This window comes from Colobus angolensis, unplaced genomic scaffold, assembly GCF_000951035.1.
Source record: "Colobus angolensis palliatus isolate OR3802 unplaced genomic scaffold, Cang.pa_1.0 Scaffold67, whole genome shotgun sequence".
NCBI lineage: Eukaryota > Metazoa > Chordata > Mammalia > Primates > Cercopithecidae > Colobus > Colobus angolensis.
The window spans coordinates 7,519,318-7,543,183 of record NW_012120376.1 but is presented as its reverse complement, the minus strand read 5'-3'; the positions used below and the strand labels follow the sequence as shown (position 1 = coordinate 7,543,183).

The window sequence follows — 23,866 nt, the reverse complement described above, 5'->3', positions numbered from 1 at the left end:
TTTTTGAGATGGATTCTCACTCTGTCACCCAGGCCGGAGTGCACTGGCGTGATCTCGGCTCACTGCAACCTCTGCCTCCTGGGTTCAAGCGATTCTCCTGTCTCAGCCTCCTGAGTAGCTGGGATCACAGGCACACGCCACCATGCCCAGCTAATTTTTTGTACTTTAGTAGAGATGGGGTCTCACCACGTTGCCCAGGCTGGTCTCGAACTCCTGAGCTCGGGCAATCCACCTGCCTCAGGCTCCCACAGTGCTGGGATTACAGGCCTGAGCCACCGCACCCGGCTCATCCCCAGCTAATTTTTGTATTTTCAGTAGAGACAGGGTTTCACCATGTTGGCCAGGTTGGTCTAGAACTGCTGACCTCAGGTGACCCACCCGCCTGGGCCTCTCAAGTGCTGGGATTACAGGTGTGAGCCACTGCACCTGGCCAAGTGTTAAAGATCTGAGTCATAGTTCCTGGTGATTCTCCAACGTATGAACCTCAACTCCCCTAGTGTCTGAACGGCTCCCAGCTGCTGGTCAATTTTGGCCTGAGTCCCGCTGCTCCTCTGACCCCTCGTCAGTTTGCTCTGCTGTGCCCAGCCCTGCTTTATCAGATCGACAGCCGCGTCTGCATCGGAGCTCCGGCCCCTGCACCCCCAGGGGATCTACTATCTGGTCAGCAAGTAGGAGTGGGTGGGGGGCTCCCTGAATCCTGGAAGTGGGGCCCATGCCAAGAAAGGAGGCTCACTGGGGTCCTGCCTCTCCTTGTAGTGTTCTCTCTGCCCCACCTTAAATGTGGGACTCTCCTCCTGCCCTGGCCTAACTTCAGCCCCTGATTCTCCCCAGCCCTGCTTCAGAGTGCCCTGGCAGTCCTGTTGCTCAGCCTCCCTTCTCCCCTATCCCTGCTGCTGCTGCGGCTCCTGGAACCTCGTCTACTGCGGCCCTTGCTGGGCTTCCTGGGGGCCCTGGCCGTGGGCACTCTTTGTGGGGATGCACTGCTACACCTGCTACCGCATGTATGTGAAGCCCCTTCTTTGAACCCCTGGCCTCCATGGATCTAAGGTGTCCCCAGCCATAGGACATCCCCTCCCCCTTTCCATCAGCTCCCACATCCTACTCCTGGATCCTGGCTTCAGCTCACGGCTGCCTTCAAGTAGAGCATATGAGCAAAGGCTTGCCACCCCCCACACAAGGGGATGTTGTTGGGTATAGGGGCTTCCAGGGTCTGCCCTGACCTTCTCTCTGTCAGGCACAAGAAGGGCGGCACGCAGGACCTGGTGGACTACCAGAGGAGGACCTGGGCCCGGGGCTGTCAGTGCTCGGAGGCCTCTTCCTGCTCTTTGTGCTGGAGAATATACTGGGGCTTTTGCGGCACCGAGGGCTCAGGCCAGTGAGTGATACCCTTTTCTCCTCCTTCTGCTGAAACCAGAGTCCCAGTCAAGAACTGGGCCAGGCCGGGCGCGGTGGCTCACACCTGTAATCCCAGCACTTTGGGAGGCCGAGGCTGGCAGATCACAAGGTTAGGAGTTCGAGACCAGCCTGACCAACACGGTGAAACCCCGTCTCTACTAAAAACATAAAATTAGCTGGGCGTGGTGGCACATGCCTGTAATCCCAGTTACTCAGGAGGCTGAGGCAGGAGAATCGCTTGAACTCGGGAGGTGGAGGTTGCAGTGAGCCAAGATGGCACCATTGCACTTCAGCCCAGGTGACAGAGTGAGACTCTGTCTCAAAAAAAAAAAAAAGGCCGGGCGCGGTGGCTCAAGCCTGTAATCCCAGCACTTTGGGAGGCCGAGACAGGTGGATCACAAGGTCAGGAGATCGAGACCATCCTGGCTAACACGGTGAAACCCCGTCTCTACTAAAAAATACAAAAAACTAGCTGGGCGAGGTGGTGGGCGCCTGTAGACCCAGCTACTCGGGAGGCTGAGGCAGGAGAATGGCGGGAACCCGGGAGGCGGAGCTTGCAGTGAGCTGAGATCTGGCCACTGCACTCCAGTCTGGGCGACAGAGCGAGACTCCGTCTCAAAAAAAAAAAAAAAAGAACTGGGTCAAAAAGCCAAGAGAGGAGCAGTGTGTGCTCCTGGATCTCCGATATTTGCCTGGTGTGCAGGACCTATCGGCTAACAGGGAGTGGGCAGGGGCTCCTTAAGCACAGACCCAGGACTTCTGGCCAAATGGCATCCTCTTCTGAGCTCAAGTCAACAAGAAACAGAGGGGAGGTGCCAACCTGGGAAGAAGGTAGAGGCCAAAGAACATCCCAGGTGCCAGAGGTGGAACCAGGTGTTCATTTTCCCAGCTTGTGGCCTGGCTTTCCCTTAGTCCCTGGCTCTGCTGCCTCCTCCACTAGGAGGGATACCCTCCTATTTCAGAGATGCTGCAGGCGAAAACGAAGGGATCTCGAAACACGAAACCTGGACCCGGAGAATGGCAGTGGGATGGCCCTTCAGCCCCTACAGGCAGCTCCAGGTGACTAGAGGAGAAAATTTGAAGAGTAGGTTCCAAGCTCACAGTCCTTACTTGCAGCCACCAACGCTGTCCTGTGGTTCTTCCCACAGAGCTAGGGGCTCAAGGCCAGAGGGAGCAGAACAGCCAGCACCCACCAGCCCCAGCCCCTCCTGGGCACCAAGGCCACAGTCATGGGCACCAGGGTGGCGCTGATATCACGTGGATGGTCCTCCTGGGAGATGGTCTACACAACCTCACTGATGGGCTGGCCATAGGTGTGAGGGGTGGGAATGGAGGGAAGCAGGTCCAAGGGGAGGCCAGGGTTCCTAGTTATCAGCTGGGGCTAGGAGAGGGCCCTGAAGAAAATGGGGAGAGGATGGGAGGACCACAGAACACAGGAGCCTGCTTCTGAGGAGACATTTCTTCTGGACTGACAACTTCCAACCCTGTTGGCCCCAGGTGCTGCCTTCTCTGATGGCTTCTCCAGTGGCCTCAGTACCACCTTAGCGGTCTTCTGCCACGAGCTGCCCCATGAACTGGGTAGGAATGGCAGGAGCAGGGCGGGGTGGGCTCCAGAAAGGAGACAGCTCCAAGGGGTAGAGCTTGGAGGCTGGCGGGTGGCATGGATGAGGGGCACCCCAGCTTACTCCCTCCCATCTTGTCCTCTGTCTCCAACAGGTGACTTTGCCATGCTGCTCCGGTCAGGGCTGTCCTTTCGGCGGCTGCTGCTGCTGAGCCTTGTGTCTGGAGCCCTGGGACTGGGGGGTGCAGTCCTGGGGGTGGGGCTCAGCCTGGGCCCTGTCCCCCTCACTCCCTGGGTGTTTGGGGTCACTGCTGGGGTCTTCCTCTATGTGGCCCTTGTGGACATGGTGAGAGATGTCGGGTAGAGCAGAGAAAACAAGGGCAGTGGGGAGGTGGGAGGGGAGGAGAAGGAGGTAGCAGTCCCTCCGCCTCTACCATTAGCTCCTGGAAGGGCGTCAGACCACAGGCCCGCAAAAGTCTGAGAAACAAGAGACTGAGGTGTTTGGGTGGGGGCTGCTGATGCTTTTTGACACCCTTCCTCTGGTGTTGAGAGGTCAGGGGCAAGGCCAGAATCCTGACATCCTCTTTTTCTTTCAGCTACCAGCCCTGCTTCGTCCTCCGGAGCCCATGCCTATGCCCCATGTGCTCCTGCAGGGGCTGGGGCTGCTGCTGGGGGGCGGCCTCATGCTTGCCATAGCCCTGCTGGAGGAGCGGCTACTGCCCGTGACCACTGAGGGCTGACGAGGCCAGTGGAAAGGGGTCAGGTTGCCCTTCCTTCCCCCCAACCACAGGAATGGAGGCGGGACACAGGGCCAGTAGGAGCAACAGGATTTTAATAAACAGAACCCATCCCAAAGCCATGACTACGACAGTTGTACTTGCACCAAAACAGCATAGAAAACCAGAGTGTGGTGGGAGGACCCGAAGCCGGTTGGGGGAGGATGTGAGTAGGGGCCTGGAGGGCGCAGGGTCATTAATCTGCGGGGAGAGCATTGTGCTTTAGCCCAGGTAGGGGAGGGGTGGGGCAAATGCACCGAGGTCCCCACTTTTTCCTGCTGCCCTCGGCACCCTGGGGATGCAGGCATCTGGGCACATCTGCCCCTTATTGCTGCCCACCAGCATTAAACGCCCCTGATCCCAACACTAGCACCACAGGTGGTTCCGGGGCAGGGAGAGGCAGGAATGGGAAAATTGCTTAGAGAAAGATTCCACTAGAATCCAGTGAATTGTGCTCAGTTCTCTTTACTTCCTACAACCGAGTACATGGGTCACAGGGTAGAGGGTGCAACAGGACATGGAACATGCCCCTCCGTGCCCCCCAACACACACCTGCACACAGGATGGTGGTGTCTGCAGCATCACAGGTCATGCAGGGCTTGGGGAAGGGGAGGTTCACACACACATAGATGCCCACAGCGGGTACCAGACAGAGAACACCCCTGAATATACACAGCTGTACATGGGGAACCCCCAGGTCCCCACCCCAACCCTCTCCCCTGTCTTGCTGTCCCCCTCAGGGGAACTATATTGCTTTGAGAGAGCCACCCCAGGGGCTGCTCTGCCAGGCACCCTCCCATCCCACCCACACCCATTTTGGCACATCTGCAAGACACAGCAGCGAGAGTAGGCACCCTCCCTTCCCAGGCTTCTGTGGCCTGGAGCTGGGGAAGGGGGTAGGAGACTTCATCCTCCATCCTCCCCTAACCCTTCCCAAACCCCTGCCAAACCCACTCCAGTCAGAACCCACCCCCACCCCCCAAACACACATACAAAGCTGAGCTACCCAGGAACACAAGGGAAACAAGGAGATTGTCCAGGGTGGGAGCGGAGGCAGCGGGGGAAGAAGACTGGAAGCAGAGACCTCCCCCACTGTGGGGGGGCAGACTGGCACAACAGCTACTTTAGTGCAATTGGAGAGGGTGCCCAGAGTGAGGGGTGGAGAAGGGAGGGAAGGCGCTCCCCAACTTCCCTGGGGGCAAAGTCAGGCTTCCAGATTCCCCAGGGAAAGGGCCTAGCAGGAGTGGGTGAGGGCCAAGGTGGATCCTCTGGTCACCCACCACCCTCTGCCCTCCCAAATGCAGTGACAGTGTCCCCCTCACACCTAAGTGGGCAACAGCAGCCTTGGAGTCAGTACCTTCAAGTAATTCAAAGAGCAGACCCTCCCCACCCCAGCTTCACCCCATCTCTGGGATTTGGTCGCTTCTCTAGGGGTTGGGTTGGGAGGAGGGAGCCCCCAAGGCAGACCCTTCCCTCTCTACCTCCCACTTCCCAGACCACTGGGCTTGGTCCTCAAAGATTCCTCACCTCCGCCCTTGCCCCACCTGGGTCAAGGCTGCAGAAGGCTGGAGCCACCACAATTAGAGGGGAAGGGGCTACTTTGTTCCTTATCCCTCCTTCTTAAAAGGTAGGGTTCAAACTAGGCGGGATGGGGGCCCATACTGGTTTGCCCCAGGAGTAGGGTTTCTGGGCTAGGGTCTGTAAGGCTATTTTCCTTTGCGGTGGGAAGGGGAGGTAGGGGATGAACACTGGGTATGGGAAGTGGGTGAGAAATAGCTGAGAGGGAAGGAGGAAGGGGCCTCCCCGCTGGAGCAGTCACTGGAGTCATTCAGACAAAAACACTCACGTGCATAAGATACACAGCGTGCAAACTCAGCCCTGCCAGCCTGGCCCCAATCCCACCTCTCAGGACCCCTTCCAAGACCCTGGAGGAGGTTTTGGGGGTATAGCTGTAGAACCGTTCACTCTGGCCCCATCCACCCCACCCCCAGCCTCTTCTCCCCTTCTAGGTCCAGGGAGTAAGAAGGTGCTCGGGTGGGCAGACAGTGGTGGAAACAGTATTGAGTTTTCCTTTGGTTACATATTGAAGGCAAAGGTGAGCTGGACTTACAGTCAAAACGGATAGGGGTGAGGAAGGAAGAGGGGCCATGGCTGGGGTTGGAGAGGGAGGTAGGCCCTCCTCAGCCCCTCCACCCCAAGAAACACGTCCACGTGGGGTGGCAGTCCCTCAGTCTCATCTCTCCCACCCCCCACAGCACCAAACAAAAGGAGAAGCCCCCTCCCCCAGGGGCTGCTCCCCACCCCAACCTGGGCTGTACATTCAGTGGTTTTCAGCAGTCCTATGGCTCAGGGGCCACGGGGCGGGGGAGGTGGCCCGTCAGTCTCAGTGGACAGTGGCAGTGACCCGGGTCTGCTGGTCCTTCCTGGGACCCACAGTTTGTGCCATTCATTTTTCTGAAGGATATAGTACATGACCCTACTAGAGCCACCGCCCAATCAGAAATAGCTCCCCAAAAATCAGAAACTAAAAACTGGCTCTTTCCATCTCACCCTCCGATTCACACGTCTGTTTCCCTGTCTCCTATGTCGCCCTCGCTCTGTTTCCTTTGCTGGGACCTGGGGCTGCTCCCAGGGTCCTCGCTTAAAATAGGACTTTTCACAAAAGTGCTTATTACTTGAAGCAAGTGCTTTAGAGCTGCGGTGGGGAGAGGGGGAAGGGGGAGGGCAAAGGGAAGGCGCTGTTCCCTCCCCACCCTCTCCCATGAAGATTGGGGGGCATTCTGCCTGTTTTACTTCTCCACACCCGTTTAAGTCAAAGAGGTTAAAAAAAACCTTAACATTAAAATAAATATGCAGTGGCCATGAGAATGGTCAAAATGCTTCAAAAAATACTAGGGCTGGGGAGCCCAGGGTGGGGCGTGGGGTTTCCTTTGGCATAAGGAGAGGAGGCTGTTTGTCCCCCAGGCTTCCTCACAGCCACGTATGGAGGGATAGAGGACTCCCCACCACCTCCCAGCACCGCTGACAGTGTGCTGAGGGCAGCAGGGAGCAGACAGCCTCCAGAAATCTCATCTAGCAAGACAACGGGGCTCCTGACAGACACTCAGACGCTTCCCGCCATCGCCAAACGTCGCAAAAGGAGAACACGACTCACACTCCGCAAGTTCTCTCTGGAGGACCCATCTCCTCACTCCCCTTGCCCCCCACCACCTAATTCCCAGCACCAAGATGAGAAGGAGGGGGTGGAATGGGAAGATTTCAGGAGAGAGAATTGAAGGGAAGGCAAGCTTTGCAGAGCCAGCAGGGTTGGGGATGGGGGCTGCAGCCCTTAAGAGAGGTCACATTGATTGTCATATAGGGGAGGATACGGTGTGGAGGGAGGTGGGCAAGAGGGGCGTCACAAGGCCCTTTGGCTTTGAAAATAAAAATAAAAACTAAAAGCTGCACAATCCTTCTCATCAATAATGGTCATTTGGAAGCCTTGAAATGATTTAGGAACTGAGGGATGGGAGAAGCAAGTCACAGAGACAGGGGATCAAAAGGGACCATGGAAAGATAAGGACTTGGACACACCCCAGGCTTCTGGAAACCAGCATGAGGTATGGTTAAGGGTATCCACTGGGGAGGGAGGGGGTCCCTGGGACGCCCCCCTCCCCTCAGCCCACCCTTGACAAGGATGGCAAGACATTCAGGGTATACAACTAAAAGATGGGTAAGACTGTGAATAAAGCAAACTTGGGTAGGGGAGGGAGGCTGAAGGATCCCCTCAGGGGTAGACCCTGTACTGTGTAAACGAAGCCTGTCCAGTTCTCAGGGGACAATACTGATGGCAGCCAAACTGGGCGAGGATGCACTGTGGGGGCGGAGGGGGCATGACCTCTATTCAAGTTCTGTGTCTTGGCCCCTGGCTGAGGTATTGAGTGTGAGGAAGGGAACACTGGGCTGCAGGAGTGGGTCCAACTGTCCAGGAGGCTGCACTAGGAGATGGGTGGACAGAGCACTTAAAGGGACCAGGGCCAAATTCAATGCTACATTTAGAGAGAAAACTGCCCCCTCTTCACTCCAGCCCAGTTTGGCTTTTGGGGTGCGACTTTTAGAAATCTTACCAATGCAGCCCCTAGCTCAATCCCATCTTTCCTCCCTGCTGGGAAGGCAGGGTCCAAGCCCCAGCACCTATTCATCTCTCTCTAGGTCAGAGCTTCTTCCTCACGCTGGAGAGGAAGCCTGGGTCCCGAGTAGCCACGGTCCCTTGTCGGCCCTGCCCCTCCTACCATCTTTGGCTTCAGATCAGGAGTGACTGGGGCAGTGGATACTCTTGGACATAACGGAAGGTGGAGGCAGATTGGGAGCACAGATAAACTATGGGCTTGGGAGCACAGGAGGAAGAACATGGTCCCTCCCTTCATATACATGCAAACACATGCCTGAAACACAGTGGACATACTAGGGCTGTGGTTTTGAAATGGGCAGGAAATTAATTTGTTTCTTCCCCTAAAGCATAAAACGTTTACTTAAAAATTCATGACAAGCCTCAAAGTTCAAGGAAAGGAGAGCCAGGGCAGGAATGGCCACAGGCTCTGCCCTCCCAAAAGAAGATAAAAGAAAGAAGCAAGGTTAAAGTGCGTGGTTAGGGGCCAGGCTAGGACTGGGAGGGACGGGGAGGGGGCAGGCTGTGGGGGCAGAACCAGCCCTTGATTTGCATATGAGGAGCCAGGGGAGAGTGCAGGATTGGGGCCCAGGTACAGTAGTTGCTGCTTCAAGTGTTTTGCATTTTAACTTTAGGGGTGATAGGGTACAGAAGTGGGGAAAAAGCTCCAGGCCCCAGTGCTAAATATCCTCCCCCCTCATCCTCTAGCTGCCCCTGAAGGGGGAGGGGGACACCCCCAGAGTGCTCACACAGTACCAGAAATTAAGGCTTCTCACTGCTGCGGGGATGGAGGGACCGGCCGAGCAGGGAGGCAGTGATGGGTATGGAAGAAGAGGGGATCTGCCTGGCAGCAGGGGCAGGGGAGAAGAGGGACACAGAGAGAAGTCCCCAGGGAAGAGTCAGGGGAGCTGGCAGCAGAAAGAGGGAACCAAGAGATGGAGTCAAAGAATGGAGGAGCCAGGCATTTAGCAATTATTTTGGGACACTTGGCAGAAGGGGTCGCCCTGGGGGTACCAAGGGCCTGGGGTGCTCCCTGTCAGTCCCAGACCCCTGCCAGGCCAAGATGGTGTGGCAAAGGGGTGAGCAGCTGCTCCCCAGGGCTTCCTTCCCCTCCGCCCCCTCCACCCAGTCGTGTTCTCCTTTAAAGTGCCCTAAATGTTTAGACTTTTTCTAAATAAATAGAATTAGATATCAAGCCACCGGCGGGGGAGGGACACTGGAGGGGGCTACTCGGAGTAGCAGCCATCTAACCCAATGGCGCCAGGCCGCTCCTGGCTATAGGGGCAGGAGGCCCCATGGGGCAGGGCGCCGCAGCCACCCACCGTCTTGGCGGCTGCAATGCTGCAGTTCTTGAGCAGGCTGAAGCTGAAAGGACTGACGGCGTCCTTAGGTGGGAAAGGCTTCATGGTGGAAAGGATCAAGGCCAGGCAGTCTGCCACATCTTTGTTGGGGGCGCAGGCCAGTGCTGGGGTGTGACCTGCAGGGCCAAGGGGGAGAACTGAGGCACAGAGTCCTGTATCCCAGCCAGCCTCCCCCAAGCCCTGAAGTCTTTTCTCTGTGGAGGGAGCCAAGGCAGGCAGGTACCCAGTAGGGGCAGAATCCAAGGGTGACGAGGGCCCAGGAAGGCTGACAGGCAGATTCTCTGAGTGCGGGCTAAAGGGTGGGCATGGGAATCAAAGCCCGGGGTGTGGAGTCCTCCTGACCCTGCAGGCTCCCCTCTGAAACTCCAGAGTACTGGTGTGGGCTCCCTACTCTGAAGAGTTCCCTTGGGAAGAAAATCCCATGTAAAGCAAGATTAAGAAGTCACCTCCTAAAGAATGTCCCTGACCCCAAACCCAAGAGAGGCAGGGGGCTCCAGACCCCACCCACCTTCTTCATCCACAGCCAGCACTGTGGCTCCACGACTCAGCAGGGCCTGTACCACAGAAGCTAGACCATTCCGGGCAGCAATGTGGAGTGGCCTTGGAAAAAAGGAAAAAGAAAGAGCTTGATGCTAAGCTGCCCTTCCACCTCCAGACAGGGTGGCAAGGGTGCTGAACAGACACTATGGGCTCCAGAGAGCCTCTGAACAGCAGCCACTCTTTCGTCACCCACCGGCCTCCCCCAGCTAGAAGCCCCCTTCCCCAGGCACTCACATCTGCAGCGCACTGTTGGTAGCATTGATAAGGCCAAGGTCTTGGGTTTCTGCCAGGATCATGAGGGCACATTTCTCATGGCCCTGAGGGAGGGGAACAGAGTGGAGACTTGTGAAGCAGAAGTGTGGCAGGGTGTAAGGCAGGAGTTGGGAGAGTAACAGGAGGACAAACAGCTGCCCCACCAGTGGGATGCGCTGGACAATCCTCACTTCTGCCCTAGTCCCCTCTACAACCGAGAGCTACCTCTCTTCATCAAGCTCTGCCCCTTATGCAGTCCCCCAATCACTTCAGGTAAGTACCTTGCTACAAGCCAAGTGGAGGGCTGTGTTCTTGTTCTCATCCAACACAGTAAGGTCTGCCTTCCCTCGATACAGCAGAAATTCTACGAGAGAAATGTGACAGAGGGACTGAACCCTCCCTCCAGAGCAGCAGCCATCCCGGCTCTCCACTTTGCATCCAGTCTGCAGATGGCGAGACATCCAAAGACAACCCTCCTGATTTCTGAACCCCAGCCCCAGCCAGCCTCCACAGGCAGGGCGGACCCATCCTGCAAATGCCCCAGGGGAGCTCCTCCCTTCCACAAGTGGCCCCTACACACCCACAGCAGCGGTCTGCCCGTTCTCAGCCGCCGTCATGAGCGCAGTGCGGCCGGTATGGTCAGTGGCGTTCACCTCGGCTTGGTGCTGCAGCAGCATCCGGAGCCCAGAGACATTGTCCGCGAAGGCAGCGGCGTGAAGGGGGGTCCTGTAAGGGGGGGGATCAGGGTAGATTAAAATAGGGAAGAGTATACTGCACAAGCAGAAAGAGGAAGCCAGAGGCAACTGGACTTCTCCCCAAGTCTTCCATCACTCACCGTCCTTTGGCATCTCGGCTGTTCACAATCTTGGCACCCAGAGCTCCCAGCAGCATCTCTGTGGTGCTGTCCTGGTTATTAATCCTAGAGGAAGAGGGAGGGAGGGGTCATCAGGAAGGACAAGGGAAGTAGGCTACCTGTCCTAAGCTCAGGTCATGGGCCCTCGCAAGAAGGGTTGACACAGCAGAAGGGACTTACACTGCACAGTGCAAAGGAGTGAAGGGGTTTCCTTCCAGGTATGAAAACGGGCTGTGTTCAAGTAACAACTCCAGACAATCTTCATGTCCTGGGCATGAGTAAGGAAGAGTTGTGATGGAGAAAAACAACAAGGTTCTCTGTCTGTCCTGTGTCTTGACACTCCAGTCCACTTCCAGATTCAGATCAACCCAGGTCCCTCCCACAACCCACCCGTCCTCCTCTACACACACTCCAACACATACTCCTGTGCCTGTGGAGGCCCCAGTCTAGTACCGGTGTAGGAGGCCCAGTGCATGGGCGAGTATCCGCTGTAATCCACCCCAGCATCCAGGGGGTCTGTGGAAAGGGCAGCCTGCAGCAGGGTCCGCAGTACTGCAGTGTGGCCACAGGCTGAGGCCAGGTGAATAGGTGTGCGGCCCTTAAAGTCTCGGCACAGCACAAATGCGTCGTGGTCCAGCAGGGCAGCCAGGCAGTCCTCACAGCCAGTCACTGCCTGTGAGTAACATGGGGGTGTGAAGGGGATGAAAAGCTCCTTCTTTTCTGCTGGCCTGTTGCTTGAGTCTGGCTCAGAAGTAAGAACCACTTCCAGGGCTTCAATCCTTGTCTTTTTTTTTGGAGACAGAGTCTTGCTCTGTCACCCAGGCTGGAGTGCAGTGGCACAATCTCGGCTCACTGCAACCTCTGCCTCCCAGGTTCAAGCGATTCTCCTGCCTCAGCCTCCCAAGTAGCTGGGATTACAGGCAGGTGCCACCATGCCCAGCTAATTTTTTTGTATTTTTACTAGAGATGGGGTTTCACCATGTTAGCCAGGATGGTCTCGATCTCCTGACGTCGTGATCCGCCTGCCTCAGCCTCCCAAAGTGCTGGGATTACAGGCATGAGCCACTGCGCCTGCCTGGCCTCAATCCTTGTCTTTACAACAATGATTCTTTTTTTGAGAGAGAGTCTCACTCTGTCACCCAGGCTGGAGTGCAATGGTGTGATCTTGGCTCACTGCAACCTCTGCCTCCCAGGTTCCAGCAAGTCTGTCTCAGCCTCCTGAGTAGCTGGGATTATAGACATGCACCACCACGCCCAATTAATTTTTGTATTTTTAGTAGAGACAAAGTTTCACCATGTTGGCCAGGCTGGTCTCGAACTCCTGACCTCAGCTGATCCACCCGCCTTGGCCTTCCAAAGTGCTGGGACTACAGACGTGAGTCTCCATGCCTGGCCCTTTACAACAATGATTCTAAGTGTTAAGGACCCACATCTCCCTCCTTGACTCTCTCTATGCCAATAGACAATCAGGATACTAAGAGTTAATACTGGAGCTCTGGAGTGAAAGACTAAACGGAGAGAAGAAGGAGACTAAGGGATCAAAAAATCTTGTGGGAGGAGGAGGCAGCTGAGGACAGGTGGTCGCGGAAGAGGATCTATGTGGTGGTGACATTATGCGATGGGATGGGGCCAGCAGGGTATCCCAAGTAGAGCGGGTGGTGAGCACTCAGTTGTACGTGATTGCAAAGCACAAATATCGGCCAGGCACAATGGCTCACGCCTGTAATCCCAACCCTTTGGGAGGCCAAGGCAGGTGGATCTCATCCTCAGGAGATTGAGACCATCCTGGCTAACACAGTGAAACTCGGTCTCTACTAAAAATAAAAAAATTAGCCGGGCGTGTAATCCCAGCTACTCAGGAGGTTGAGGCAGGAGAATCGCTTGAACCCGGGAGACAGAGGTTGCAGTGTGCCGAGATCACGCCACTGAACTGTAGCCTGGGCAACAGAGCGAGACTCCGTCTCAAAAATAATAGTAATAATAATAATAATAAAACAAAGCAGAGATATCAGGGAAAACAGCTGGGGATGTCAGGGACTCATCCTGGAGCAAGCACAAGGCTCAATAAGATCCTGGCCACAGCATGGGCCTGGTGGCTCGCGCCTATAATCCTAGCACTTTGGGAGGCCAAGGTTGGGGGATCACTTGAGCCCAGGAGTTCAAGACCAGTTTGGGCAAGATGGTAAGATCCCCATCTCTACAAAAAATACAAAAATTAGCTGGGCATGGTGGCATGTGCCTATAGTTTCAGCTACTCAGGAGGCTGAGGTGGGAGGATCACCTGAACCCAGGAAGTCAAGGCTGCAGTGAGTGATAGTGTCACGGCAATGGGAGTGAGACCCTGTCTTCAAAAAAAGAGACTGGGCACAAAATCCTGGCTCGCCTCCTAGATAATTGGATTCCCTACTGCTGGTGAGTCCCGTGCTCCCACACTGAGGCCCACATGCAAACAATCCCCCCAGAAGCTCACTCACCCCGCGGTGGAGGGCGGTGCGGCCCCGGAGGTCAGCAGCATCAGCTGTGGATCCTTTCTCTAGCAGCAGATGTACACAGTCCACATGGCCATTCATGATGGCCAGCATCAGTGGGGTCCTACAGAGGGGCAGGAAGAGGAGTGAGGATCCCACAAGGACGGGAAAACCTGCACCCCACCCTGGCCCACACTCACTGTCCATAGGCATCCATGACATCTGTGATGTCAGCTCGTTCCCCACTGTCGATCAGCAAGTGCAGGGAGTCAGTGTGGCCAGAGGCAGCTAGGGGAAAGGGACCCCGCGTCAGGGCAGGGCCAAGAGGAAGAAGGGAGGCAAGGTCAAGCCTAAAGGACTTGGGGTCAATGTTACAGGAAGACCTGGGCCAGAGAGAAATCTCTGAGGACAGGAAGCTATGAATCAGGGCTTGAAGTCTCCATTCTCCTCACCCTACTCCACTTTCCAGCCCCATTCCCATCCAGGAGGGATCTGGCATGGCAAGGGTAGGGCAGCAGCCTAAAGTGGGCACTAACCAGCAGCGTGCAGGGGCGTCCACTTGCGCTTGCGCTCCTTGATGAGGGCAGAGGCGCCGTGGGCTGTAAGCACCTCCACACACTCAGTAGAGCCGCGCTCCGTGGCCAGGAAGAGTGCGGTCCGGCCCTTGTGGTCCCTTACGTCCAGATTCACCAGCGTCTCCGCCAGGGTCTTCAAGGCTTCACAGTGACCGTTGTAGGCCTGGAGGGGTGCGGGCAACCAGTGCACACAGCTTGGGACCTTCCCTGCTCCTCCCTTTCCCTTCTCTGCTCTTGGGGTCCATGGGAAGCTCAAGGTCTTAGTCCTCGACAAGCTCCTTGGGCCCCTCAAGGCTTCCTACCCTGCCTTGCGTTTATCCCCTCTCCCACAAAAAGGCAGAAGCAAGGATAACTTCACAAGTGCTGGCACCTTTGTTAGGGCCTGGGAACAGGTAGGACAAGGAAAGCAGAAGAAAAAGATGTGGGACTCACAGCTAAGTGCAAAGGGCTGACTGGAATGGTGCTCTCCACATCCTCCAGGCAGTTAAAGGACATTTCTAAGAGCTGCAATGGACAGGAAAGTAGGTGCTGAGACTCTGGAACTCCTAAGATAGTACCCCAGTCCCCGACTCGCAGTAATCCCCACTAAGCCTCTGGATCTAAAGACCACATTTGATTGAACCACCCTTAGTTTCGGAATCCACAAACCCTGTGCCCCTGCCCCTGCCTCCCCTCCTGCAGGCCAGGCCCCAACACATACCAGTTCGAGGTTCTGTCTGTTGCCATAGGCGGCTGCATAGTGCACAGCTGTGTAGCCCTGCCTGTCCCGCAGGGAGGGGTCTGCACCGTTATCCAGTAAGAACTCCAGACAGCTGGGGAGCCAAGGGTAGACTATGAGGCAGGGACAGGCCCAGCCCAGGAGGGCACAGACCTGGGAGGGCCAGAGGACAGGACCAAGGGAACCCCTTCAGGCCTACCTGACCGCCACCTGTCCTTAGCTCTAGGTAGGTTCTCTAAATCCTATCCATTCTTCAATCCTAGCTCCAGACCTACTTTACCTTCTCAAGGTCTGCCCTGAACCCCTCTGGCTTCAATGCCCTCCTTTATCCTCTGAACGTTCTCCTAGAGAACCTAGAGCATGATGTTCAGTTATCAACCTTCTGCTGACTGACATGCTTTCCCCACCTCCAGGCACACCGACCCCTGCCCTAGGATGCTTTCTCCTCCCAGCCCAGCCGAAAAAGTCCTGTTCATCTCAAACTCAGTCCTAGCTTCTCTTCTCTGTGAGGCCTTTCCTAACCTTCCCTGGGAAAGGTACCTCTTCCTCTGTGCTCCCTTGGCAGCCTTCTCATACCTTAGTAGTAGTTATAGTAGTAGTAATAATAATAAAGTATTTAGCACTTACTGTCAAGCACAGTTCTAAGTACTTCATGTATGTTAAATAATTTAATCCTCATAAAGATCCTATGAAGTAGATACTATTTTTATCCCTACCGTGGGTGATGAAACTGAGGCATAGAGAAGTAACTTGCTGCAGGTAACAGCTGAGCCTCTTGGATTTTAGTGTCCTTTTTAATAAAATAAATCCTAGGCCAGGCAGGGTGGCTCACGCCTGTAATTCCAGCACTTTGGGAGGCCAAGATGGGTGGATCACGAGGTCAGGAGATCGAGACCATCCTGGCTAACACGGTGAAATCTCGTCTCTACTAAAAATACAAAAAATTAGCCTGGCGTGGTGGTGTGCCTCTGTGGTCCCAGCTACTTGGGAGGCTGAGGCAGGAGAATGGCGTGAACCCGGGAGGTAGAGCTTATGGTGAGCCAAGATCGTGCCACTGTACTCCAGCCTGAGCGACAGAACGAGACTCCGTCTCAAACAAAACAAAACAAAAAGAAACAAAACAAAACAAAATATAAATAAATCTTTTAAAAAATTATTTAATTTATTTATTTTAAATAGAGACAGGGGCCTGGCTCAGTGGCTCACGCCTGTAGTCCCATCACTTTGGGAGGCTGAGGTGGGCAGATCACCTGCGGTCAGGAGTTTATGGCCAACCTGGCCAACATGGTGAAACCCTCTCTCTACTAAAAATACAAAAATTAGGCTGGGCGTGGTGGCTCATGCCTGCAATCCTAGCACTTTGGGAGGCCAAGGCAGGTGGATCGCCTGAGCTCAGGAGTTCGAGACCAGCCTGGGCAACACGGTGAAAACCTCATCTGTACTAAAATACAAAAAATTAGCCAGGCGTGGCAGCGTGCACCTGTAGTCCCAGCTACTCAGGAGGCTAAGGCAGAATTGCTTGAACCCAGGAGGTGGAGGCTGCAGTGAGCCGAGGTCATGCCACTGCACTCCAGCCTGGGCAACAGAGTGAGACTTGGTCTTCAAAAAAAAAAAAATTAGCTGGGCATGCTGGTAGGCACCTGTAATCTCAGCTACTCGGGAAGCAGAGGCAGGAGAATCACTTGAACCCGGAATGCAGAGGTTGCAGTGAGCCGAGATTGCGCAACTGCACTCCAGCCTGGGTGACAGAGCAAGACTCCATCTCAAATAAATAAATAAATAAATAAATTAATTAAATTTAATAAAATAGAGATGGGTTCTCATTATGTGTTAGCCAGGCTGGTCTCATACTCCTGGGCTCGAGCAATCCTCCTACCTCAGTGCTGGGATTACAGGCATGAGTCACTGTGCCTAGCTGATTTTTGTGGGTTTTTTTTTTTTTTTTAGAGATGGGGTCTCACTATGCTGCCCAGGCTGGGGTGCAGTGGCTATTCATAGGCATGATCATACTGCACTATAGCCTCAAACTCCTGGGTTTGCACGATCCTCTTGCCTTACCTGCACCTGCCTCCTGCGTAGCTGGGAATACATGCATGTGCCACCGTGCCCAGCAAAAAATAAACTTTTTGTTTTAGATTATCAGATTTATAGAAAAATTGTGGGCTGGGTGTGGTGGCTCACATCTGTAATCCCAGCACTTTGGGAGTCTGAGGCAAGAGGATTGCTTGAGCCCAGGAGTTCGAGACCAGTGTGGGCAACATAGTGAGATTCCTGTCCTACAAAATAAATTAATTTAAAAAAAAGAAAGAAAAAGAAAAATTGTGAAGATAGTACAGGCAGTTCTCACATACCCCTAAACCTAGTTTCCCCTGTCATTAAATCATCTTACATTAGTATGCACAAGTGTCCTTTTGTTTATCTTTCCCAATAGATTACTAGCTTTCAAAAGACAGAAATTTGGGACAATTCTTCCTTTTTAAATTTTTATTTATTTATTTATTTTTTCGGAGACAGAGTCTCACTCTGTCGCCCAGGTTGAGTGGACTGGCGTGATCTTGACTCACTGCAACCTGCACCTCCCTGGTTCAAGTGATTCCCCTGCCTCAGCCACCTGAGTAGCTGGGATTACAGGTGCCTGCCACCATGATCGGCTAATTTTTGTATTTTTAGTAGAGATGGGGGTTTCACTACATTGGCCAGGCTGGTCTCAAACTCCTGACCTCAGATGATCTGCCTGGGGTTACCCCAAGGCAAAGTGCTGCAAATGGCCTCCCAAAGTGCTGGGATTACAGGTGTGAGCCACCGCATCTAGCCTATTTTTAATTTTAATTTTTTTGAGACAGAGTCTTCTTTGGTTGCCCAGGCTAGAATGCAGTGGCGTGATCTCGGCTCACAACCTCCACCTCCCTGGTTTAAGCAACTCTCCTGCCTCAGCCTCCTGAGTAGCTGGGATTATAGACGTACGCCACCATACCTGGTTAATTTTTGTATTTTTAGTAGAGACGGGATTTCACCATGCTGGTCAGGCTGGTCTTGAACTCCTAACTTCAGACTATCGGCCTACCTCAGCTTCCCAAAGTGCTAGGATTACAGGCTTGAGCCACCACACTCAGCCTCATCTTTTATCCTTAGTATCTAGCATAGTACTTGGAAACTAGTAACTATATATTCAGTTAATGCTTGTGGAATAAACAAATTATTTTGTACATTTAGCTTTTCTAATCCTCTCAAGAAGACTGGCTGGGCACGGTGAGCCAAGATCATGCCACTGCATTCCAGCATGGGCAACAGAGTGAGACTCTGTCTCCAAAAAAAAAAACATCCATTTCATTCCTTTAGGGAAGGAACTGTTTCTCATACTTCTGGGTTTTTTTTCCCTGAAGCTCCTGAGCTTTAATCTCATACTTTTTGTCTTTGCCCACTATGGACTAAACCCAGAGAGCTCAAGACACACTGCTGGCTGACCAGCAGTACAGCAGCAGTGTAGGGTGGAGGTTCAGAGTAGATAGGAGGACAGCAGGGCCAGAGCTTGCATGGGTGGGAAAGCACATCACAGGGGCCCTCTCTGCTACTCACAAGAAGGCCTCCTTCCTGCGGGACTCCTTCAGTGGCTCGTCTTCTTCGGCATCATGGCTGGAAGGTGTGTGGGGTTCCGCTCTGGGGAGGAGAGAGAGAAAGTTAGGGCCAGGCTTAGGGAGGTGAATGGGACTGAGAAGGACCAGACTGGTAGCCTCACCTCCTGTAAGTGTCGGAAGCGGCAGCATAGTGGAGGGGAGAGCAGCCTTTACAGTCGGCCTCGTTGACACCTGCCCCAGCAGTTACCAATGTTACTGCACACTGGTAGCTACCGTTAGCAGCTGCATAGTGCAGTGGTGTCCTGAGGAAGAAGTGAAGGAGGGTGGGGAAGAGAATCAGAGACAGATCCGAATGCAATCAGATGTGCAGTCAAATGCTGCTTCATAACATTCTCCTTATTTAACTCTCCAATCTCAACCCTTCCTCCCTCTACCATGTTTCTCTAATCAGACATTCCCTATGTTTACCCCTACATATCAGCATACCTGCCAAATTTGTCCCTCCTCCTTAAGTCAGCTCCACTGCTCAACAGCAAATTAAGACATTCAACATTCCTAAAAGAAAGATGTGTTAAGAGAGTTATAGCCTCAAAGGGAAGCCACAGGCCCAGGGTGGGGCTAAGGAGGGATAGAACTAGCAAGCCCTTTCTGCTGTGACTGCTCTCATTGTGAGAGGGGGAATAGATCTGGGCAGGCAAGAATGACAGGCCCAGACCTTTGCCCAGCTCCCTGCTCAAAGGATGGGAGAAAGAAAGAGAACTCACCCTCCGGAAGCAGCAGCATGAAGACAGGTACGGCCAAGGTTGTCAGGTGTATTGATGTCAAACCCAGCTGAAAGCACATGCTCATTGCTGAGTGAAGACACAATGCTGTACAACTGACCTGGAGGCACAGAACAGCCACAGGTCACATCTGAGAGTGTTCAGCAGGGAGGGAAAGGTCTTTGCTCCCCTCTACACCTGCCAATCCCCAGCCCATCAGCACGTACCTGAGGAAAGAAGCTTACGACAACAGTCAGAGAATCCAAAGAGAACAGCTAAGTGCAGGGGGAACATGTCATGGATGCCACGCCTAGAGACAAGTTGAGGAACTCAGTCCTTGGGTCAAGGAGGGACCAAGTAAGACCTCTTCTTTGACCCACCACCACCCGGAGTCAGGGAAGGAGGTTCTCCAAGGTGCCCTTTGGCAAGCTTCTCTGTGACTCCATGGTTGATGTGAGCAGTCTATGCAGATCTGGGCAGCCCAGAAGTGGAGTCAGGGCCCTGACTCACCGGGCGGTATCTGCGCCATTGGTCATGAGGGTGCTGATGAGCAGCTCGTGTCCATAGCGAGCAGCCACATGCAGTGGCGTGTTCCCAAATTTGTCGGCACAATCAATCTCACTGCCTGTGAGGAGATACACACACACAAGCTCAGGCGGACCTCAGGCTTAAGACCACTCTCGCGAGCTAGCCACGATTTGAGTGCCTACTATGCATCAGGTGTGAGGCCCAGGATTCTACATGTTTTATCCTGTTTCTAGGCCTTAGGAGACTGGGCAGGGCAGAGCAGGGCCATTTCCACAGGTCCCTTGGTCAGAGTTCCAAGGGCCTATCCTACTGGAAGAGGGTAGGAGAAGGAAGTTAGGGAGATTCTAGAAATGAGTTCCTTGGGGGAGGAAGGGATGAGAGCACAAAGTCTCCCAGGTCCATACCATTCTGGATGAGGATCTGGGAGCGTGTGAAACGGCCATGGATTGCAGCCATGTGCAGAGGACTTTTCCCTTCTTTGCTCTGTGGAAACATGGTGGGTTTTTGTTTTTGTTTTTTTCCAGTGCAAAGCACAGAGAATGCCCTATCTCCCTTCCAAGGACATATCTCTAAGGACAAAAGGGTCATATGGCACCTTCTTAGCCCACTCTCTCCTGAGTCCCTGGCAAGGTCTGATTACCCCAGGAAGCAAGTGGATAATTCCATGAGAGTTATCCAGATACAGTCAGGACCCCTAGAGCCAGGTTTCGCTCCCCACTAGTCTAAGCCTTATCCCTTCAGGCACCTGGTAGTTGACGTCAGCCCCATTATTAACCAATAGCTCCAAGCAGAGAGCGCCATTGGTGGAGACTGCAGCCACATGCAGTGGTGTGAAGCCCTTGTCATTCGGCTGGTTGACATTGGCTCCGGCATTCACCAGCTCAATAGCCACAGCATCCTGGCCCAGGTAGCAGGCGATGTGCAAAGCTGTGTTTCCAAAAGCGTTGGGCTCATCGATCTGGATATTCAGCAGTGAGAGTAAGGCGGTATCAGTTTAAACAAAGTAGAAGCCAGCACATGTAGCCTACAGATCCCAGAAATCCAATGACTGCCTCAGTTCCTCTGGGGTTTCTGACCCAAGGTACTAAGGTACTCAGGGTACTATGGCTAAGGTAAGCATTATTCAGACCCTCTCTACCACGCCCTTCCAACCTCCCAAAACTACACCAACAACCCAATACCTCATATCTCCATAACAGACTCTACAATCTCCTACTCACTGCTCATAGTCCCCAACCCCAGAGCTCAAAGCCCTGACCTCCGCTCCCATCCGAAGCAGGTACTTCACCACTTCAATCTGGCCACTGGCAGCAGCTGTATGGAGCAGCCCATAGCCCTTGCGGTCCTTGCAGCCGAGGTCTGCTCCCCGTGCCACCAGCAGTTTCAGGACCTCCAAGTGCCCTGAGAAAAGAGAAGACACTCTAAAGGAAGTAGAAGGTAAACTCTAAGGCCCGGCACTCCTCTCTTCAAAGGCTGCAACCCCATATCCCTGCCCTAGGAATCCTAAATGTCAAATTTCTGATTTTCCCGTGTATTCTCTCTCACCTAGAAAAGCTGCCCAGTGTAGAGGCTGCCGCTCCTTTTTGTCACAGACATTCAGGCTGGCTCCCTTGTTGAGGAGCAGGTTCACCGTCTGTATCAGGATATGAAAGACACCTGTTTAGAGCCAGATTCGTGCCCTCAACCTACCTAAGAGCAGAGGCCTCATCTCCTGAAAAGGCTGAGGCAGCCTAATGCCTTTTTCCATGAGCAAAACAACCTGGAGGACTTGAGGGAATAGCAGAAGCAGGCACTAAGGAGGAGATACTGGAGAGATTTGGAACTTTGAGGGAAACAAGGGAGTCTCTTCAGGTGATTTGGTGGTTCTTAAACTCCTGTCTTTGCAAATGTGCTGAAAAACACGGACTCTCTTCAGAAAGGCGTGTATGCAAATATTTTCTACGCAAAATCCAAGGTTTTACCAACCTCCTGAAGTCCAAGTTAAGAATTTTAATCTAGTCTGACCATTCATTTAGCGCTTGAGTTTTAGTGTTTATATAACCATCTGGGCTGCTTCTCCTTCAGGCTTGAAGGCCTAGAAGCAGGGAAAGGTGAGTAGGAAGGTAAGAAAAGGGAAAGCCCCAGCTGGGCCTGGATGGGAACAGTCCTCACCTCAAGATGCCCACTATGCACTGCATGGTGCAGAGCACTGCGCCCGCTCCTGTCAGCCACATTGAGGCTGCTCAACAGGGGTGCCAGAGCCTCAGCACACTTGGTGGCCCGGTTGGCAGCAGCCACATGCAGTGGTGTCTGCCACAGCTTGTCCCGGGCATTCACATCTGCTGAATGTGCCAGCAGCAGCCCCAGCACCTTCTGTTGAGGGGCAGGAGACAAAAGAGAGAGTGGGAGCGGGAGGTAAAACAACAGGAAATGGAAGGAATAGGTCAGCATAGCATCTATAGCCCTGTTTTCCCCAGCACAGAGTCTCTTCTCATTCTTCCAACATCCCTAGCCTCTCAATACCTACTTCCCATCTTCTGGATTTTCTTAGAACTTGAGCTCTTCCTTACCTTGCTGAGTAAAACAAGGACCCTTTGCTCTTCTTCAAGCCACCTGACTCGCCAACTTAGACCATGAAAATCTTCATTCACACATACATCCATTCCCAAACAAATCTACACATGGAGATCCACACATCCCAACCCCCCACCACTTCTAGGAAAACCAAATGCTCTTGCTACACCTTGCCCTGAACACCCTCTTTAGCTTTCTCATAGGCACCAAAATTATTTTCAGTATCTCAGTAAGCAAACAGATACCGGTTCCTTTGCAAAACCCGAGCTAACATGCCCCTCCTAACCACCACCTACCTCATTCCCACTGGCCTCAGCCCCTCCCCCTGGTAGCTGGAGCCAGGGAAGTGATGAACTGAGGAAGAGGCCCCCCTTTCCCTGTCTGCAGGGCTGATGGGAATAGGGCAAAGGACCCAACTGATGAAATATGTTTGGCCCCTGTGCTGTCAACTTTTAAGCTGCTTGAGGGCCAAGGATGCAACAGATTACTATACCCATCCCCCATCACAAGAAAAGAAATCTCAGTGCCCAGAGGGGGATCAGACTTAAGGTGGCCCCCCAGGGAGGGATGAGTCACTCAGGCCTGGCAGCAGGGCCCCCGCAGTCTGCCAGCCCAGTGTTAAGCTCTCCCTGAGTCACATCAGCTGGCAGCACTCAGCCCCCTTACCAGCCAGTTCTAGGGGTAGGAGGGAGGGGCCAAGATTTGATCTCCTCACTACCTGGGGTAGAACAGCTTGTAGGACTGAGGACTGAGGCTCCTTGACCCTTAACTTCCACCTTTAAGCAACTCATCCTTTTTGAAAGGGTAAAAGAAGGTGGGGGCGCATACCTCGTTTCGGGAGGCAGCAGCACGATGAAGAGGGGTCAGCCACAGTGTGTCCTTAGCATTGACATTAGCACCTGTGGGGATATAATTTCCTATTTTGATGGAAGGTGGGGAGGGGGTATGAAGGAAGCCAGTAATCAGGCCAGGAAATCTGAATGGAGCTGGAGCCTTGCCTGGACCAAGCCCGGGAGAGCAATCCTTGAATATCAAAAAAGACTCCTCCCCTCCCTTCCCTCCCTATGTGCCACACCCTCCAGCTCCCCACTTTCACCTGACATCAGTAGCAACTGGAGGATGGGGACATCGCCTACGTAGGCAGCAGCATGCAATGGAGTTCGCCTCTCTTGGTCCTGGGAAGGCAAAAAAGAGGAGGGACTGTGGGCGCGGGGTGAGGGGGCTATCAAGGACCCCAGCCCAAGCCTCAGAGCTCCAGGCCCTTCCCCACAACCTCTTCCCATAGTTTCTGCAGGGTCCTAAGTCCCAGTACTGGGAGTCAAAGGCAAGCACCTAGGGAGGGTGGAGTCAGGGCCAATGGGCTGAGAAGCCGGCTCCTTTTTCCAGGAGGGGTGGGGGCGCTGCAGACTCCGGAGGTTCAGAAGAGAACAACGTTCCTGGGCATCCCCAGCCCAAGTGATCTGGGCTGCAAGCCTGACCTGCTCTCCATCCCCAAATGCAGAGTAGGCTTTCACTCCAGGATGGAAAGAACTGCGGCCTCATCTGAGCAGAGGAGACACGGAGCCGCCCCACCGGTGGGGAGGGGTCCAGAACACGGGAGCCAGGATTCCGGTCTCGCCATCCTCCCTGCTCCCAACTCACCAGCACATTGATGTTCTCCTTCTGCGAGAGTAGGGAACGCACTTCCTCCACATCTCGGCTAAAGATGGCCTGGACCAGGGGCGGCTGCAGGGAGAACCGGCAATCTGAGAGCGGGCTGGAGCCGGAGCGGAACCGGTGTGGGGGTGGGGGTGGGGGAGCACC

At 53.9% G+C, this 23,866-nt stretch overlaps 2 protein-coding genes across 3 annotated transcripts in view; one reads left to right on the top strand and one right to left on the bottom strand.

Annotated features, from left to right (window-relative positions):
• Positions 1 to 3,811, top strand: part of SLC39A5 (solute carrier family 39 (zinc transporter), member 5) — a 9,660-nt gene extending 5,849 nt beyond the window's left edge. For both annotated transcript variants that reach the window (XM_011926118.1, XM_011926117.1), the window contains 8 exons: positions 498 to 660; positions 832 to 1,001; positions 1,235 to 1,375; positions 2,358 to 2,454; positions 2,544 to 2,708; positions 2,893 to 2,973; positions 3,112 to 3,302; positions 3,553 to 3,811. In XM_011926118.1, coding sequence (XP_011781508.1) covers positions 498 to 660; positions 832 to 1,001; positions 1,235 to 1,375; positions 2,358 to 2,454; positions 2,544 to 2,708; positions 2,893 to 2,973; positions 3,112 to 3,302; positions 3,553 to 3,696 — 1,152 coding nt within the window. In that variant the 3' untranslated portion in view covers positions 3,697 to 3,811. The remainder of the gene's footprint in view (positions 1 to 497; positions 661 to 831; positions 1,002 to 1,234; positions 1,376 to 2,357; positions 2,455 to 2,543; positions 2,709 to 2,892; positions 2,974 to 3,111; positions 3,303 to 3,552) is intronic.
• ANKRD52 (ankyrin repeat domain 52) overlaps positions 3,769 to 23,866 on the bottom strand; it is a 21,090-nt gene continuing 992 nt past the window's right edge. Inside the window, exons 3-29 of the mRNA XM_011926206.1 lie at positions 23,705 to 23,788; positions 23,160 to 23,238; positions 22,892 to 22,962; positions 21,662 to 21,862; positions 21,056 to 21,143; positions 20,769 to 20,911; positions 20,256 to 20,468; positions 19,915 to 19,993; positions 19,493 to 19,607; positions 19,210 to 19,292; positions 18,986 to 19,103; positions 18,708 to 18,776; positions 18,383 to 18,523; positions 18,223 to 18,303; positions 14,629 to 14,740; positions 14,361 to 14,432; positions 13,890 to 14,091; positions 13,554 to 13,641; positions 13,360 to 13,477; positions 11,339 to 11,558; positions 11,066 to 11,153; positions 10,868 to 10,951; positions 10,613 to 10,758; positions 10,314 to 10,396; positions 10,015 to 10,097; positions 9,749 to 9,840; positions 3,769 to 9,356 (exon numbers count right to left, since the gene is read on the bottom strand). Coding sequence (XP_011781596.1) covers positions 9,106 to 9,356; positions 9,749 to 9,840; positions 10,015 to 10,097; positions 10,314 to 10,396; positions 10,613 to 10,758; positions 10,868 to 10,951; positions 11,066 to 11,153; positions 11,339 to 11,558; positions 13,360 to 13,477; positions 13,554 to 13,641; positions 13,890 to 14,091; positions 14,361 to 14,432; positions 14,629 to 14,740; positions 18,223 to 18,303; positions 18,383 to 18,523; positions 18,708 to 18,776; positions 18,986 to 19,103; positions 19,210 to 19,292; positions 19,493 to 19,607; positions 19,915 to 19,993; positions 20,256 to 20,468; positions 20,769 to 20,911; positions 21,056 to 21,143; positions 21,662 to 21,862; positions 22,892 to 22,962; positions 23,160 to 23,238; positions 23,705 to 23,788 — 3,204 coding nt within the window. The 3' untranslated portion in view covers positions 3,769 to 9,105. The remainder of the gene's footprint in view (positions 9,357 to 9,748; positions 9,841 to 10,014; positions 10,098 to 10,313; positions 10,397 to 10,612; positions 10,759 to 10,867; positions 10,952 to 11,065; positions 11,154 to 11,338; positions 11,559 to 13,359; positions 13,478 to 13,553; positions 13,642 to 13,889; positions 14,092 to 14,360; positions 14,433 to 14,628; positions 14,741 to 18,222; positions 18,304 to 18,382; positions 18,524 to 18,707; positions 18,777 to 18,985; positions 19,104 to 19,209; positions 19,293 to 19,492; positions 19,608 to 19,914; positions 19,994 to 20,255; positions 20,469 to 20,768; positions 20,912 to 21,055; positions 21,144 to 21,661; positions 21,863 to 22,891; positions 22,963 to 23,159; positions 23,239 to 23,704; positions 23,789 to 23,866) is intronic.